The 19,111-nt window shown below is 45.6% G+C and overlaps 1 protein-coding gene and 1 long non-coding RNA gene across 2 annotated transcripts; both read left to right on the forward strand.

Moving 5' to 3' along the window:
- The first annotated feature begins 9,068 nt into the window (after window positions 1–9,068).
- On the forward strand, window positions 9,069–18,680 carry LOC104583153 (tankyrase-1). Its single transcript, XM_024458367.1, has 9 exons — window positions 9,069–10,114; window positions 10,186–10,251; window positions 10,328–10,516; window positions 11,442–11,567; window positions 11,910–12,049; window positions 13,679–13,789; window positions 14,160–14,285; window positions 15,410–15,517; window positions 17,035–18,680. The coding sequence occupies exons 1-9, from the start codon at window positions 9,880–9,882 to the stop codon at window positions 17,071–17,073; spliced, it is 1,140 nt and encodes a 379-aa protein (XP_024314135.1). The 5' UTR covers window positions 9,069–9,879; the 3' UTR covers window positions 17,074–18,680.
- On the forward strand, window positions 12,807–13,618 carry LOC112270597. The gene is made up of 2 exons (XR_002962874.1): window positions 12,807–12,864; window positions 12,943–13,618. It is a non-coding gene; the product is annotated as an uncharacterized LOC112270597 (long non-coding RNA).
- Window positions 18,681–19,111: the final 431 nt, after the last annotated feature.

A 19,111-nucleotide genomic window follows, 5' to 3' on the forward strand; every position in this document is an offset into this window, starting at 1 on the left:
AAAGCATCAATTATCATGTTAAGAACTTCATGAGTTTTGTTCCCCATCCATAGGGAGGACATCTGTTCCAGGGTAAGCCCCATCTTTCTCCCAGTGATAATTTCAATATAACTCCACATATTCTTAGCCACAATGCATTGAAAAAAGAGGTATTGTTCAGTTTCCTCCTCTTGACAAAAGAGACAAGAGGTGTCAGCAACATGTTGTCTTTTGCATAGGTTATCTGTAGTTAGGATCTTGTTGTGGAAAACTAAGCACAAAAAAGTTTTAACCTTGGGAGGAATATGTAGTTTCCAGACATGTTGGATACCAACAGGGGTGATCCCTCTAAAATTAACCATCCCATATAAAGATCTAGTGTTGTATATTCCACTGCTATGAAGTTGCCAAACCAAATGGTCAGGCTCCTGTGTAAGCTGCACAGTAGAAATGACAGCCACTAATTCATACCAAAGGGCCATGAGATGTACATCAAAGCCTCTCCTAAATGTGAGCTTTATGTCCACCCCATCCCAGATATCATGCACTGTTTTTTTCTATTCATTACAGATGAAATAAATGTCCCAAAACTGAGTAGCCAGGCTTGAGCCTCCTATCCAATGGTCCTCCCAAAACATCACATTTTTCCCATTTCCAATCCTCCAGGAATACCCCATCTTTGCAGCTTGAGCTGCCCAAAGTACCCCTTTCCAGAAAGGAGAAGCATTATAGTCAGGGCAGGAAAAAATATTAGTTCTACTTGGGTGGTACTTGACTTCAATAATCTGTTTCCAAAGCTTGTTGTGGTCATGGTTATATCTCTTGATCCAATTGGCCAAAAGGCAAAGGTTCAGGTCTCTAAGATTGGGCACACCCAAACCATCATATTCCTGTCTCATAGAAACCAGATCCCAATTGGCAAGATGGTGGTACTTCCTGTGTCCCTCATAATTGTCCCAAAGGCAGTGGGCCATATGAGAGTTAATTTCTTTTATGGCCCACTTAGGGAATTTGATAACAGACAGCAAGTAGGTAGGGATACTGTCCAGACAGGATTTAAGTAAGACCAGTTTTCCTCCATGGGAGAGCAACCTCCCCCTCCATCCTGCCACTCTCTTAATCACTTTGTCAATCACAGGTTGCAAATCTTCCTTTCTTAGCTTGCTATGGTGCAAAGGCACCCCCAAATACTTCATAGGCCAGTCACCTAGCTTACAACCTAAGGATTGAGCAAATTGTCTTGCATCATCATCATTCATTCCAACAGAATAAATGTCACTTTTATGGAAATTAATTCTCATCCAGAGATTTGTTCAAAAAGTGAGGGGAACCATTTAAGATTTTGAGCTTTAGGTAAATCAGGTTGCAGAAAAATGAGTGTATCATCTGCATATTGCAGACTGTCCACACCCCCTGGTTGTGCAGTTGGCATGAGTCTAGCAATCAGCTGGAGAGAAGCAGCCTTCATTAGGATTTTTGTAAACACATCAGCAACCAAATTAAACAGAATTGGGGAAAGAGGATCCCCCTGCTGAAGCCCTCTGCTAGTTTCAAAAAAATTACCATCTCTATCAGTGATTCTCACACCAACTGAGCCTTTGAGAAGTAGACAATCCATCCATCTCCTCCACTTAGGACTAAAGCCCCTTTGCTGGACCATGATTCTCAAGAAAGGAATAGAAACTCTATCATAGGCCTTCTCATAATCAAGCTTCAGGATAAGTCCCGGTGAGCTCTCTTGGTGTGCTCCATGAATAATTTCATGAGCAGCGATCACACTTTCCAGTATGTATCTGCCTTTCAGAAAAGTCCTAGACTAATTAATCTGTTGGCACAAGGGCCAAGTCTGTTTGTACATAGTTTGGAAAAAAAATTTAAAGCTACAATTTGTCAGTGCAATGGGTCTGTACTTTTTAATACTAGTTGCATCAGCCTCTTTTCGAATCAGGGTGATCATGGAGAAGTTCAGCATGAACAGGTCCAAGTCCCCTTCCTCAAAACACCTAAACATGGCGAAAGGGTCAGATTTGATAATGTGCCAGAATTTCTGATAGAAGAGGAAATGGGGGCCATCAGGTCCAGGAGCACCTTCAGCATAAGAGCTGAATACATTAGATTTGACCTCCTCCTCAGAGTTCTCCTGATCAAGTAGGGAGTTTTCCTCATCAGTGACTCTATAGTAGGATCCCAAAAATCAGGAGAAAGGCAAATATCAGACTGATCCTCAACTCTAAAGAGCTGCTGATAGTAGTCTTCAGCAATGTGTAACATCTCAGGAGTGTCTAAAATCAAACCATTATTACTTTCAAGTCTCGGGATTTTCTTTTTCCTCCTCCTCTGATTGGCTAAAGCCTGAAAATATTTAGTGTTCTTATCCCCCTCCAGGATATTCCTCTCTCTGGATCTTTGTCTGGTCTTAATCTCTTCTCTATACCAGATAGAATTGAGATAAGCTCTGATCTGTTTGATTCTAGCTTTATCAGATGGGGAGAGAGGTTGAGTTTCAGAAAGAATATCAAGGCAGGTATATTCAGCAGTCAGTGCCTGTTTGATCGTTTTTTGAGCAGAGTCCACATTGGCACTCCATCCTCTAGCAAATTTCCTAAATCTTCTCACTTTAGTTTGACAGGTTTCCACAGGATCAGAAACAGTACAAGGAAGGGACCAATTCTCATCAACCAGTTGGCTAAAGCCCTCAATTTCCAACCACCATTTTTCAAAACGAAAGGGGGCGTCTAGGATGTTCAGCCAAAAGGCCAAAATCTACAACTAGAGGAGTGTGATCACTAATAGATCTATTTAAAGCAGTCAGAGAAGCAAGGGGGAAGTGGGACTCACAGGTTGTGAGGAACACCCTGTCTAGAGCAGTCATAACCAAATTGTCTTGATTGTTTCCCAATGTAAATTGTCTATTGGCAAGTTTCAGCTCCATCAAACCACATGCATTGACCCAGTCATTAAACTTGTCAGACCAGTTTTGATGGATATGTCCATTGTTTTTATCACGGCTAAATCTGATTAAATTGAAATCTCCCCTACTAAAGTGGGCAAGGAGGTGTTTAGAAAAATATCATGCAATTCATCAATGAATTCTTGCTTGTGTTCCTCATAGCTAGAGCCATACACAGCAACAAAATTCCAACAGAAGCAATCAGTCTTGTTCTTAAGAGAGACAAGAACATGATATTGTTTGTGAGACCAGCTAACCAGCTCAAATATTTCAGTATTAATACCAACTAGAATACCTCCAGCTGTACCCAGTTGGCAGCCAGTGCCACACAAAATCCCCATATCTAGTAAGAGAATCTAAGAAATGGGGTATGAAGTCAGCCTTTTTTGTTTCAGAAAAACCAATTAAATCCGGAGAATGAAGTTGGATTAATTCTTTGACTTTAGAGACCTTGGTGGGGTTGTTAAGCCACCCAACATTCCATATTAGTCCTATCATAGAATTTCTTTTTCATTTTGTTTTTACCTCTACCACTTCTTCTAACTGAACCAGCTCAGGCTAATTCAGAGATATCAACTTCATCCTCAATGAAATCATAACAATTGTCATCAATAGTGTCATCATTTGCAGGGTTATCATGAATTTGTTCATCAAGTATCAAGTAGGCTATCTTCTCTAGGGAGAAATATATCAGGGTGATCATGGGTGAAACTCTTGAAGTCCAACAGATTCAATTGTTTTAATTTGATTGATATTTTTCATAACAATATTTGGGGTAGGCCTCAGAGAAATACCAACAGATGAAGCATGAGACAACAACACATTGTTTGAGCAAGAAGCAAAAGAGTTTTTCAGTATACCTTTGAGATTTGTGCCCAGAAAAAGAGTTTTTCAGTATACCTTTGAGATTTATGCCCAGATTTTTAGCTTCCTTAAGCTCCTTTGCTCTGTCCAGAATAGACTTTCCATCCCTGGGAATTCCGTTTCACCAGAATGTCCGGAATTCCCGGTGGCAGTAACGGGGCGAGGCCCCTTGCAATCTTTTTTTCTTTTGAGCCACAGGGATGCGATGGGCACTCGCTCGAGTTCGAGGCTGAGGAGCGGCCGCGCGTGCCGGTGGCTGGCCAGATTGACAAAGGAAGGTGCGGCTGAGAAAAATGAAAAAAAAATTAGGACGTGGCTCAGAGAAGAAGAGATCGGAGAAGAGAGACGGGCCAAAAGACGGGAGAAGAGAAACTGGGTTTCGGCCCAGAAAATCATCTCTCGCAATACTCCCTCCGTCCCAAAATGTGATGCACGCACGCATCCCAGGATCGTTAATTTAGCTAACCAAATATAAATTAAATATTTGAAAAATTATATCATTAGAAAGTTCTTTTGATAATGAATCTAATGATGTACTTTTTGTTAAGAAACATACATATTTAATTAATCAAATTAGGATATAGAGATGCGTGCATGCATCATATTATGGGACGGAGTGAGTATAATTTATGGTTTTGGTAAAAAAATGGGCTAAAACAAGACCCATAATAAAAAGTTTGGAGTGGAATAGCGCGCGACGTACGCACTGTTGTCCGCGGGCACGACGCTGTGCGGGCTGTAACCCCATCGCGCGACGCTGCATGCGGGCGTCCTGAGTCCGTGAACACCGAACGACTCTGGCCCATATACTCCGAATATCCCAAGAAAGCAATCATCTGCGGGAGCCCTACCAACGATTACTCCGACAGACCCCGGCCTCTGTCCAGCTCAGATGGCCGGGCAACTCTTATCCAATCAATGGAGTACACTCAAAGTCAAAGACATAAACTAATCATCTCAATGAACGGCTTGTCATGAAGCTCGAAGCGGGCGAGCATTGCATGCACACGACTGTTTCTTAAGTGATTAATATACTCCCTCCATTTCACAAAACTTCACGTATTTTGTTTCGTTAGGATTAATTTTTAATTAAAGTTTTGTCTTCGCGAAACGAAATACGCCAATCTTTGTGAAATGGAGGGAATACTACTCAAGCATTGCATGCACATGATTGTTTCTTACGTGATTAATATACTACTAAAACTAAAACGAAGAGTTGTCACATAAACCATGTCTCCTTTTATGAACACAAATTGCCACATCTAACGAACACTCAGCCTTCTCATGACTGTAAAGTCAATTTCGGAGAAAATATATCACCCACCACTGCATCTCGCATCTCCTCCGCTCCGGCACGCATAATTTAAATGGCCAACCAATAATGCAAATTGCCATCCGTACTGAACACAAATAACCATGTCAAAAATAATATATTTCGGTCCACAATCTACCACTTGCAAACTGCCACCTCTGATGAGTAAAAGTTGTCACCACTAATGAACATAAATAACCATGTCAGAATATATATATTTTTGGTTAAACAAATACCGCAAGCAAATTACCACCTCTGATGAGTAAAATTTGTCACTCTAATGAATAAAATTTGCCACCCCTAATAAACATAAATAACCATGTCAAAAAAAAATATTTCGGTAAAAAATCTAACATCTACAAATTACCACCCGTAATGAACAAAAATTGCAACCACTAATGAGCACAAATAACCATGTTAAAATGAATATATTTCGGTCAAAAATATACCCCACAAATTGCGACCGCTAATTAACACAAGTTGTCATCCTAATGAACACAAATAACCATGTTCCTCCTGTTTCGGTCAAAATCTAACTTCCACAAATGCATCATGCATCTTATACAACCGCAACACTTCAAATTGAGCTACCACCTTTATTCAAGCAACCCCACAACAACCCTATCTTGTTGTCGCCTCTAATAAACACAAATTGCCATTTCTAATGAACACAAACAACAATATTCATTCATTTCGGTCAAAATCTACCACCCACTACCGCATCTCGTGTCTCCTCAACTCCAAAATCGAGCTACCACCTTCATTCAAGCAACCCCACAACAACCCTATCTCGTTGTCGCCCCTAATAAACACAAATTTCCATCCCTAAGGAACACAAAAAACAATGTTCATCATTTCGGTGAAAATCTACCAACCACTACCGCATCCTGCGTCGCCTCAACTCCAAAATCGAGTTATCACCTTCATACAAAACGACCCTACACAAATTCTATCTCCATGTCATGCCTAATGAATGCGAATTGCCAACCCTAATGAACGCATATTGCCACTCGTAATGAGCACACATTGCCTCTCGTAATGAGCACAGATTGCCAATCGTAGTGAACACATATAACCATGTTATCAATGTCTACCATCCACCGCCGCATCCTGCATTTCCTCCACTCCAAATCGAGGTATAAACTCCAAGCACACAAATCCTATCTCCCTATCGCTCCTAATGCACACAAATTGCCACCCCTTAAAGCACCCAAATTGATAGCCCTAATGCACACAAATGTCACACCCTAACGAATACAAAAAGGAAAAATAATCATGTCCATACATTTAGATCAAAATCCCACCACCACATCTTGCATCTACTTCACTCCAAATTAAGCTAAAGAATTAAAATGCACACAAATTGACCTCCAATTTAAATGAATCCACACAAACCCTATCTCCATGTCGCCCCTAAGGACAAAAATTGCCATCCCCGATGAATACAAATTGCCATCCCCGATGGACATGAATTGCCACCCCCAAAGCAAACAAATTGCCATGTTCATACAATTCGGTCAAAACTAACACACCCCACCGCATCTCGCATCTCCTCCGCTCCAAATCGAGCTACCACCTCTTCAAAACAACCCCACACAAATGTATCTTCTTGTCGCTAATCCCCTTGTTGCAACCCGTGAACCAAGCAAAACAATCATGGAAATTGGATAGTGAAACACGATTCGTATCTCATCGGCGTGGGGACGTAGACATACGGTGCCGCTAAACGAACCGGAGAGAGCTACCACCGCTCGCTCCACCCCATTGATTCCATCACCGCTCGATTACGCCCTTGAGGCCAAGTAGGCTAATTCGTCCCGAAGGCCGGGCTGGCAAGAGGAAGCCGCTAGCCCGCTACAACACCATGGATGGATTCCGTCCTCGAGCAACACTGTTTCACACCGCGAACGCTGGACAGGATGAGGAAGCAGCCACGGCGGCGACGGCACGGTTTAGGGAGAGAGCGCGAACGGCTCGTGGCGGCGGGCGTCAGCGGCTGTTCAAGGCAGAGCTAGCGTGGATGCTGCAGCAGCGCGCGGCGGTGGGGCTCGGGGGTGGCGGCAGGGGCGGTGCGGGCGGGACCAACCGGGCTCGGGGCGGTGACCATGGCGGCGCGTGTCGCATCAGTGGCCCCCGGGGCACCACCACTGCGCGACGCGTGGGCCACCTCGCTTGGTCCCCGGAAGGGTCGCGCCCCAAGCAGCTCCGCGCGAGATGCCCGGCAAGTCGCCAGCCCGGCAGGGTTAGCCGGGTTGCGGGGCAGCAGGAGGAATCCCGCCTGGGAACTTCCCGGGAAGGTCACTTGCCAGGAGGGTGTTCCCGGGCACAAGCAACCGTTACAAAGGCAGGAGCGAGCGGGAGCAACAGCGGCGCCACGTGGCGCCTCAGCAGGCACGCCGCACGCAGGTTTCGTCAGGATGAGGAGTGAAGCACACGCCAGCATTTAATGCTCCGACCAAAAGGGGATTCCCTATCCTTTCTGCCAACAGTGACCCGCCTGGGGTAAACTTTAGGCGCCTAGACCCCTAGCTGCAGGGCTACCTGGTTTGCATGCAAGACAGCGCACCGAGGGGGAGCTGCCCTGACTCCCTGCTCGCCATTTGTCACCCATGCACCTGTGGCACCTGTGGCATCCCTTTCAGTATAAAAGAAGGACCCTTGCCAACGGTCAAAGGGTTGTACCAGTTCTCAGTTCACTACTAGCAATAGCCCAAAGTAGCAAACGGTACTTAGCCGGAAAGAGAGAGCGCCCGGGGACTCCCCTCCGACAACTTGTAAACCCCAGTTCTTTGGCTAATAGCAAACTCAGAAGCAGGACGTAGGGTTTTACACCTCAGGGTGGCCCGAACCTAGGTAAAAAGTGTTCTCGTGTTCGTCGTGCTCATACGCTTTGCATTGGCCCCACCGGCGATCGCCGGAGCGATCCCCGTAGCGCACTGCCGAACCTAAAAGGGGGGTGCTCACGCATCCCCGGTGTCAAAGCTCCGTACTATGACAGCGCGCAGGGGCGGGGCTCAGGGCGGCGCGTCAGCAGGAACAGCACGCGAGCGCGGCGGCGGAGTTCGCTGTGGAGGCCAGACCAGCGCGAGGCGGTGGCTCGTAGGTGCGCGGCTGCGACGGGGAGGCCGGGGAAGGGGGCGGCGGCTGTATCAGCACGCGGTGCGCGGGGCTCCTGGCGGCGCGCGGCAGTCGGCTGTATCAGCGCGCGGCGCGGCGACGGATCTCAGGGCAGGGGCGGGGACGCACTGGCGATGGGGCAGCGCGCGGGCGCGAAGGGAACGGGGATGCGCCAGCCGGGAACGAGGATGCACCAGCCGAATGCTACGAGAGGAAGAGGAAGAGAACGAGTCGATGAGCACGTGTCGCGCATGAAGGACAAGGAGCGAACGTTCGCTCCTTATAATTGCCGAAAAATTTTTAGGGTTAATTGGATCTATGCCATTATAATTTCCACCGGTTGGAGATATACCATTACAAAAACTTGACTTGGAGAAATGTCACTCTAACTTTTTTATACCTCTATTCATGCCATTTTGTCCAATACCAGTACGTATACTGTCTAAATACGTATAGACATAACTCTATACGGACAGTTTTTTCCATCACAAGTCAAACAGTTTTATTCTTTTTATTCCCCACGCGCTCCTCATATCCGGTCCCTAACGGTGCACTCATATTACTTTTTATTTTTTTATTTTTCATAGATTTTTTTTGAGAAGATTGAATTTTAGGCTAAATTTGAATTTTTTGAACCTTTATGACGCCTCGAAGACTCGAACATACTGCTAAACCTTGTAAATATAGGTATTATGGTAAATACTGTTGTATGCGTTGAAATACATGTATTTTATGAACACTTATTGGTCTTAAGTGAACATAATGGCATTGATAGAGATATAAAAAAGTTAGAGCGAAACTGATGGAACAGAGAGTGGCGTGTATCCAATTTACCCAAAGTTTTACTGGCATATGTAACATGTTCGGGACTCGGGAGGTCTGCCTCAAGGTGTTTTACGGGTCGCATTCCTCGTTCCCTCCGTTGCTTCACCCCGTCCTCCCAAATCTGCCACCGCGGACAAGAAATTTGTCATCGCCCCCATTAGATCCGTGACCCTTTGCTGCACGATGTACCCTGTGAACAGCTTGATCGGGGTAGGGCGAGGTCGGGGAGGACGCTCGGACTGGCCCCGCGACCGGGGAGCCTCCGACGGGCGACGAGGAGCGCCGCCATCGCGTCCGGACGGAGGGTGCGCGGAAGCAGCCCGTGCCCGCTCCAGCGGGGCCGGTCTCCGGGAGGCCAGCGAGCGGGCCGCGCATCGGAGCGGGAGCTCCCTGCCCGCCAAGCGTCGCCAGAGCCGCAGAGCTCTCGTGCCGCCGCGCGAAGGACATTGGCGGCACCAGAGAGCTTCCGGACCGCCGACCACGCGCCTCATACGACACCGATTTCGACTCCGACGAGGAGGAGCAGGCGAGCAGCTGCTTGAGGGGTCGTTCGATTCATCTCGAGGAAGTCTCGGTGGCGCAGGATGTATCCTGCGGGGCTCCGTTTCGCAGGAATCGACCGGCGGCGGTGCTGCGTGCGAGCTTAGGGGAGTGCGCGCGGTGAGGTGCGGACATTCCCGGTGGCAGTTGCAGCGGGCGAGAGGACCCCGGGAGGTGCGGCCCAAGAGAAAAGGAAAAGAAAAGGGTGAAGGTGGGCTGTGCACCAGAGAAAAAGAGAGAGGCGGGCCAGGATGGCAGGAGAAGAGAGGCTGGGCTTCGGCCCAGGATGTGAATGTGGATGCACACAGAACACTCAAATCGCGGAGTCGAAGAGCCGTGTGCCCCTGTGGCTGACAGCTGGCCAGACCGCCCTATATATCCGCCCACGTCTCCGTTCGTGCTTACGGATCGTTCCATCATCCTCTCTCGTTCTTCTCATTTTCAACAACAAAGGCAACCCTCCCTCTCCCCCACACCAAAACCCGTGGACGCCATGGCTCCGCCTCGCTCACAGTCCTCATTCACCGGTAAGCGCCTCACCGCACAGCCCACCTTCACCCCAACTCCAAACCCTAATGCCGCTTGTTCTGCCGCGCAGTCGGTGGGCCGATGCTTAACATGGTATTCCAGGCAGCGTTCGACGGCGATCTCCCCGTCTTGAAGCGTACGCGGCTCTTTCCTCGTCTCGCATCTTGGTTGGGGAATTAAGTGCTCGTTATTTGGGGTCCAATCTGTTGTAGGGCTGGTGACGAAGCTCGACATGGGCAAGGGCAACCCCAAGGAGGCGGTCGAGACGCTGAGGGTGAAAGATGCCGGGATGCTGGAAGGTGTCGGGGTACTGCATATCGCGGCTTGCAGAGGGAGGCTGGAGGTGTGCCGCTACTTGATCGAGGAACTGCGGGTTGATGTGAATGGCGTCGACAAGGAAGGTCCGTGACTCTCCAGGACCTAATTTATCGGTTTAGGATTCTGTGCAAACATTTGGTTTTTATTTCTAAACGTTAGTCAGAACGGGTTTGTCAAATAACGAAACCATAATTTGTTTATTTATTTAGGACTCCGTTTTGGTTTCCATGCTCATGTAGAAAATTATTGCTTACATGGGTTGCTTGATCTGTAGCCTGTAGTTCTAAATTATAATTTGTGGTGCCTGATTGTTCTGTGTGTGCGTATTAATTCTATGCCCGCTAGTGTGCAGACTATAGCATGGTTCTACACTTGTTTCATTTATCATATTCCGTTGTCCGCAGTTCCTCACTAATGATGTTTCCATTTATAGCATTTCTACTGTTCTGAATATTTGCCATTCTGTGGTTTATCTCTTCGTTAATGCTAAAACGCATTGATAGCCTGTGTAACATTTTTTTAATGATACCTTTATATGGACTTGGCTATGCTCAATTATGATATCTCAGGTGATATCTGACATAAGCATGGCTGATATAAATACTTGGAATCAGCACTATTCTTCTTATTTCGTGGGTGAAGTATATCACATTTGTGCAATATTGTCTTGTGCAACCTGTCATTCACCTCATATACTATTCATGAGTCTACTTTTTCTGAATCTTCAAAAGCTAATTTGAAGTTTCGTGTTCTCAGAAAACGTAATGCACTGTTATGGTACTTCCTTGTCTTTTCTTTGGGGATAAGATATGCTTTGATGGGAAAAAGATCTTACTCTTTACTCCCACCGTCCCATGTTAAGTGATGAAATATTACATGTATCTAGACACTCTTTGTGTATAGATACATCCATATTTGACCAAAGTTGAGTCACTTGGGACGGAGGGAGTAGTTAGTAAACCCAAAAGTTTTTTGAATCAATAAGTTTCATTGCTGTGTGCTTCACAGGTAGAACACCTCTGAAGTTTGCAATACGTTGTAATAGTGTGGTCAAATATCTTCTTGATCATGGTGCGGATCCAGACAGAGCCAGCCATGATGGGATTTCCCCTCTACATGATGCCGCTCGATCAGGTCTACTTCTATAAGCATACTCTGTTTTGCATTTGTGCACAAGAGTTTTCCTTAAGTTGTCTTTTCAGTTTGTAAGTTCTATTACTGTGTGATGTAGTATTTTCCTTTGTGTCATATAGTAATTACTAATTAATCCTATATACATTATAGGTATTGTCTTTAATTCATTCCTGTATATTCAAACAAGTCCTAAGTCCTTGTGGGTATATTGAGAGTTGTACAGATGTCTTTTCCAAAGTGAACGCCCTATTTTGTAATAAGCTCATGGATTCATTTTATTTTCGTAAAGAGAATTTCACATAGATACCTACTTCTTATGCAGTAAGTTCATGTTTTTTTCAGGAGATTGTTTAACTGTTGAACTATTGCTTGCGAAAGGAGCTTATGTTGACCCTGTAGCTTTTTGTGGGACACCACTTCATTGCACTGCTACTGGAGATCATGATAGCACTATGAAGATTTTATTGGACCACCATGCAGATGTAAGTTTATAAGTTCATCAGATACAGTTTTTGCCTTAATTAAGTTTCCCATTGGGCTGGTCCATGTACAATGGTTAAACTTTGATTTCATATGTTATGCAACAAGTAAAGAACACCGTATTTTTCCTTTCTCATGTTCTTTTGACTCACTTTTTCTGGTTGCTTGATTTTTTGTTGTTTTTTGTACTTGAAATGATGAAATTTTCAAGCTCAACTGTTTGCTTACTTGTTCAACATAGTTAACTCCTGAAAACTTCATCGTGTTTTTCTTTGTTCTTCCCCTGGTTGTGTAGTGGTTGGTGTGTACAGTCTTCAAGATTGCCTTGGTAATAGGTATCAAAGTACTTCATCACTTCTATTTAGATTCATAGTACTATACTATCAAATCTGCAATCTATTCTATTGTGAGTGCAACATGCTACAACCTCTTTAATGGAGTGCGATTTATATTCCACTTCATGTCTTGTCATTTCTGGTCCCTTGTCTGCCAATGTTTATACATTAAACAATAACTTCTCGATGCAGTTGCCTTTTAGCATATTCTCCATAATAGATTATTATATTATCCTCTGTCTTGTTTGACACTCACTCTAAGTGCCTTATAAAATTAAGTCTATTAGTTAAGTGTAGACCAATATGTCAGTACACTACAAGATATTATGTGTTGTGGTGGTGTCACGGCAGATGCCATAGGATGGCTTAACTTGGGGCCGATGAACGAAGGAGGATCCGGAGGAGGGAGGACGTGAAGAAGAACACGCACGATTCACACAAGAACACACAGATTTACTCAGGTTCGGAGCCCTCTTGCCGAGGTAAGACTCCTACTCCTGCTTTGCTGTATTAGCCGAGATAGGCAAGCTCTACAATGGCGCTCCTTGAGCTGTATTCAGGAGGAAGAAGAAGAAGGGGAAACCCTAAAATGTCTAGGTGCTCGATGTCCTCTCCAGGGAGGTGTAGTGCTCTATTTATGGGCCAGGCATGTCACACTGACATGCGGGCCGAGTCTAACATCACCTTCCTTGGGCGCCGCCAGGCATGCGGCTCGGTTCCCTCCAGGCAGTACCGCAGGGGACAAGACAACTTTACTTTTTCCTACCGGCCTGCAACGGGTACAGCTATCCTCTGCCGGCTTCCGTCATAGACTCCCTTTCGGTGCTTCTTTAGCGTGGTCACCTGACACCAGTACGCAGGCGCTGACTGCTTTTCTGAGATGATGATGGCGCAGCTTTACTTTGTAACGCGTGGTCAGGATAAGACCGTTGAAGGATCTCGGCACTGCCGAGGTCAAGGGGCTCGTCCTTATCCTGCAAACTTACAAGATAAGAAAACTATGTCGGCATACGCCCGGATGCCGGCTTATCGTTAGTTTAACTTTATGATGCCGGCATACGTTGCTATGCCGGCTTTGCCTCCGTTATCTCGGCTAGAGTTGTGTCGCCATGACCCTACCCGGAGTCATCCCCCCAACATTATGTAAATGTATGTATACTATGTGCTTCTATCTTGTAATGCCATGGAAACTGTTTAATTCTTACTGAAAGCTTTGTATGTAAAGACGGTATTGTATATTGACCGTTCTCTATATGTATTTTCTTTACCTTTATCTGTTAATTATCATTATAATAGGAGCTGATATCTTCATGTTCTCACCGGTACAACAAGATGGTAGATGGTAAGACACCTCTCATTGCAGCTGTAGACGCTGACTCAAGGAAATGCATGCTTCTCCTGATTAGGGTATTGTACGCTCATCTTAGACTTTTCAAGTAGTTGAATTTTGATGGATCACAGCTATGTCTTGACAATTTTCCGCACTGAAGTTGGGTACTATGAACTTCCTTTGCTGGCCTTTGTTTTCTGAACATTGACTGCACTTATGTGAAGCCGCGAATCGTGACCCACTTTTAGTAAACAACTTATATTTTTTCCTGAACTTGTGAGCAATTTGGTTCGCACAAGCATGATTACAGTGAACCAAACCAAATGACCTAATAGAAAATTCATGGTTACACATTGGTATTTAAGTTCTTAGTCATTCCTGAAAGTGCAGAAACTTAAAATATTACCCAGGTCATCCAAATGACGGATGTAACTTTTTTTGTGGTAGGTTGGTGCCGAGTCCAGGGGAGCTTTAACCTATGCTGTGAAAAATCTCCATTCTGCAAAAATGGTTTCCAGTGACTTCTTGGATTGCATATTGGAGGACGTTGGAGCTGACTGTGTTATTTCTCATGTAAGACCTACCTCTTTGCCACTACATACGTGTAGAGTTCTTTTTGTTTAACGAATGATGCTTTTAGAGTTCTAGCAAGGAATAAGCACTACATGCTAGTCAGCGTGTAACAATGTTTGTAGGCGCTGTTATTTAGAGCACTGCATGAATGCACCCCGACCCTCTTGCAAGTTGCAACCCTTCCTCACACGTCAGGGGTTCTAGTGAGGTCAGAACACTCTAGCCTCTGGTACCTAAAGTTTCCAACATTCGTCCCAGATACTGTTATGTATTGGATACTGGTACGGTTCCACTAAATACATGGTGCATTGGAATTACTTCTGTTCAATTGGTGAAACAAAAAACCATAAAGGCTTTGAATTTTGATACTGATGCACTTAGACGTACTTTGAACTAAAACCCAGCCTTTAGTTTGGTGGATTAATCATAGGAGTCAAGGAGAGGTAGGAGAATAGCAGTGCACCATGGCCCCAGTACTGATGATGGGTTAATATTCTGATGAACGTGCAAGTTGGCTAATGATTTTGTCCAAATAGTTCCCTATTTTAGAGCTGCCACTTGCAGGGACAAGGGCCACTAGGCGTTAGGAACTGATGAACATTAATCATGTGCCTGTTGTTCACTCATTTCATTCTTGCTAACGAATGGAAAATAGAATTTCTATATTTTATTGTTCTAATGGGATAGGGGTCATGTGCCACTAGCCATGAAACCTCATTTTTTTCTGAAGGTACTAAAACAAGAAGATGAAATGGCCTTTTTTCCATATCCAGTCGGAGTTCTGAACATATTTCTAAATCATGCAATGTTTGTATCAGTGCAGTTGTGACCGAGTAGGGTTTATATCTTTAAACTGGTGCCATTTGAAATTTATTTACATAGTTGTGTTAGTATTTTGGGAACAGGTGAGCTTAGATCCAAGATAAACGTGTCTATGCATGGAGATTATCACAATCACTCCAAACATGTGCAATCATAGAAATCTGAGCTAAAATGTGTTTTATGGAATCAGATCCATATTATCTAAAATCTTTACAGCACAATTCTAGGAAATTTCTTTAGAATATTTATCTCTCTTCCATGCACTCATCGAATACTAACTCATTAATTTTATGGTGATTCAGGATGAGCCTGTGGCTAAGCGGAAAATTAGAGCTGCAGGGTTTAAGAGACTTGGGAATGATGCTTTCAAGAACAAGGATTATTCTTCTGCAGAAGGATCCTACAGTGTGGTATATTAAAATAGCATATATTCTGACTTTGCTCCTTTTAACATATATTTTCAGTTGCATACTTTGTGATAGTTTCCGTAGCTCTCTGTTTTTTTTTTTGCATAGCTATTAATTTGAAGCAACCAAGGTTTTTAACTACATATACGATTTCAGAGTGATTGTGATCGGGTTTTACAGTTTAGTTAATTAATAAATATTCTTTAGGATATGGTTGTACCAAACACCCACTGTTTCACGTGTAGCTTGGTGGCTTCAGTGAAAGATTTTGAGATGGTGAACCTGGTTTTTACAGTGTTAGTTAATGCAAAAGGCGGTATTCTTGAAATCAGCTTTATCAGGGAGGACTAACTAGCTGCAGAAAGAAATTTATTTTGTTTCACGTGTGATATGGTGTCAACATTGTGTTTTATTTCGTTGAGTTATATAAGTAGATCAACTACTTCCTACTCCTTCCGTTTGTAAATATAAGATGTGCTAGTTTTGTCCTAACTCCTAAGTCAAACTTTGTACTCCCTCCGTTCCTAAATACTTCTCGTGGTTAGGAACGGAGGGAGTAATATTTTACCAAATTGTTAGAAAAATCTACAAAAATCTACAACACCAAATGAGTTCTCCTAAATACCCCATGTTCGTGGTATACGTGATTGTTACTGTAAATTTATTACTACATTTTCTATAAATTTGGTCAATGAAAAAGATAGAACATCTTATATTAAAGATTTGGGTTTTACCCTCCCCACTTTTCATGGCCTATGAGGCCACAGCTCTTTAATGTTAACTTCTTTCTTCAACCAACCAATCCCTATTATTTTTACAGTAACATAGACCTGTATATTTTCCTTCAAAAAAACATAGACCTGTATATGATTCCTTCAAAAAAACATAGACCTGTATATGACACCATGATCGACCTGGCCACTTCGCCCAAAAATAGACCAACTTAGTGGCATTGTTTTTTTAAAGAGGGAGTATACTTTCGTCTCATTTTTTGCGGCAGGTTGCATCAGGAGTACATGTCTCGGTGGAATCTCCCTTGGTCCCCACTGTCCCGCCATCCACTCTTTAATGTACGTGGATGACCTGATCATTTGTGGAGAAGCCACCATTCAAGAAGCGACAAAACATCCTTCAGATTATTAATGACTTTTGTCATAACTCTGGTCAAACTCCTAATTGGAGCAAATATGCTATTCTTTTCAGTAAAAAAGTGGAGCCAAATCTTGCTGCCCAAATAAAAAGCATCTTTCCTGTTCAAAATCTAGACAACTCCACTTTGCACCTTGGGCACCCCCTTGTTCTCCCAGCAAAGGATCGATCCTCAGCCTACAACTTTATCATCGACAAGTTCAACTCTAAACTCAATGGCTATAAAGCTAATCGTCTCTCCCATGCTAGAAGGCTTACCTTAATCAACTCAGTTTTTTCCTCCATCTCTGTTTACTATATGTCCAACTTCCTTTTTTCCAGGAAATTCCTAGCTAAGCTCACTGCGATAATTAAGAACTTCTGGTGGACAGGTATCAGAGAGGGAGAACAGACTAAACCTCTTTGTCTGAAAGCTTGGGAAGACATCTGCAAGCCCAAGAAGCTTGGTGGGCTGGGTATTAGTGTCACACCAGTGGCACCCGGGGTGCCACCGTTGCACGACGCGTGGGTCGCATCGCTTGGTTCCCAGGAGGATCTCACCCCGGGCGGCAACGTGCAGGCTGCCCGGCAAGCTACCAGCCCGGCAGGGCTAGCGGGGCGTTAGGGAATAATCTCGCCTGGGCACCTCCCAAGAAGGCACTTGCCAGGAGGAGGCGTTCCCGGGCACAGGTTTCTGCCGCGAGGACGGGACCGAGCGAACAGAGCAGCAGCGCCACGTGGGCGCGTGGCAGGCGCCCGGTATGCAGGGTCGCCAGGACAAGGAGTGGGGTGCACGAAGCATTTAATGAACCGACAGGAGGAAGTTTATCCGTCTAGTGAGGCAAACGGTGACTGCCCAGGGCTAGTTTTTAGGCCTTAGACCCCTAGTCGCGGGGTTGGCGCTCTTGCACGCATGCCAGCGCACCGAGGAGCTGCCCAATCTCCCTGCTCGCCACTTGTAATCCATGCACCGTGGCACATGTGGTATCCCCTTAGCTATAAAAGGAGGACCTCCGCCAGCGATCAAAATGTTTAGTCTTTTGGTTGGTTCGGTTTTTCGCGCGTCTAACTGTTAGTCACTAGCATTAGCTCAGGATAGTAAGGAGCACTTAGCCAAAAAGAGAGCACCCGGGGACCCTTCCCCGGCAACTTGTAAACTCTCAATCTTACGATAATACGAGCTCAGACAAGCAGGACGTAGGGTTTTACACCGCAAGGTGGCCCGAACCTGGGTAAAAACGTTCTCGTGTCCGTTACACCCTTACGCTTCGCATTGGCCTCGTCGGCGATCACCGGAGCGATCCCCGTCGCCCACTGCCGAACCTAAGAGGGGGTGCCCGCGCATCCTCGGTGTCGGAGCCCCGTGCAACGACAATTAGAAACATTCAAGCCATGAATAGAAGCCTTCTAGTTTCTTCTCCTTGGAGAATTGCTAGTGAACCCAATAGCCACTTGTCTCTGATCCTTAAGCCTAGTTTTGAAAACCAGACCAGACCGGCGGTCCGACTGGAAAAAACCAGAACCGAAGCCTCATGCGGTCGGTTAAGCGCACTGGACCGGACGGGACACCGGACCGGGAAAAACCATGTGAACCGGTGGTTTTGCCGAAAACCAATGAACCGGACGGTTTTGCCCGAACCGCCCGGTTCAGTTGCCGGCAACCCTCCTCGCCGCACTCCGCCGGGCCGCCGCATGATTCCGCGGCGGCCCGCCACCGGCGCCGTTTCCTTCAAGCCTTGCCCGCTTCCTCTCCGCGCTCCGCCGTGCTCCACTTGATTCCGCGGCCGCCCGCCGCCGGCGCCGCTCCCTTTCCCGCGTCACCCGCCTCCTGGCCACGCTCTGCGGTGCCTCCGCGGCTGTCCGCAGCCGGCGCTGCTCCCTTCCGTCCTCGGAGCCTGGGAAAAGAACGGTCCCGTCTGGCTGACTAGCTCCGTCTGGTACGAGCGCTAGAGGCACGACGATGGAGTTGAAGAATCGGGAGATCGAGACGACGCGCTGCTGGGAGCCTGGGAAAGAACGAGCCCGTCTCATAGCCCTAGCTAGCTTTGGTCTTGGCCTCTTGGCCGACCTGGGCCTTCAACTTAAGCCTTGTTTACTTCTGGCTAGCTTTTAGTTTTAGAGATAGTGGGCTGGCCGACCTGGGCCGATTTTGGGCCATGTTTATTGCAGCATTTATGAATTATAATATATTATTTTGAATTAAAAAAACAAGACCGGTTCAACCTGTGAACCGGCGGTTCGACCAGAAAAACCGGAACCTAGAGCCTCGCCGGTTCGGTCACCTTTCCGGTTTTCAAAACTAGGCCCTTAAGGCCAAATACTTTCCTGATCCCTCCTTTTGGAAGCCCAACTCAAACACTCGCAAATCAGCCTTCTGGGCTTCCATCTCCAAAATTGTCCCAATCCTCCACGATTCCTGCTTTTATCAGCTCAGGGATGGCAACACGTCGGTGTGGAGTTCCCCTTGGT

This window comes from Brachypodium distachyon, chromosome 2 (genome assembly GCF_000005505.3).
Source record: "Brachypodium distachyon strain Bd21 chromosome 2, Brachypodium_distachyon_v3.0, whole genome shotgun sequence".
Taxonomy (NCBI): Eukaryota; Viridiplantae; Streptophyta; class Magnoliopsida; order Poales; family Poaceae; genus Brachypodium; species Brachypodium distachyon.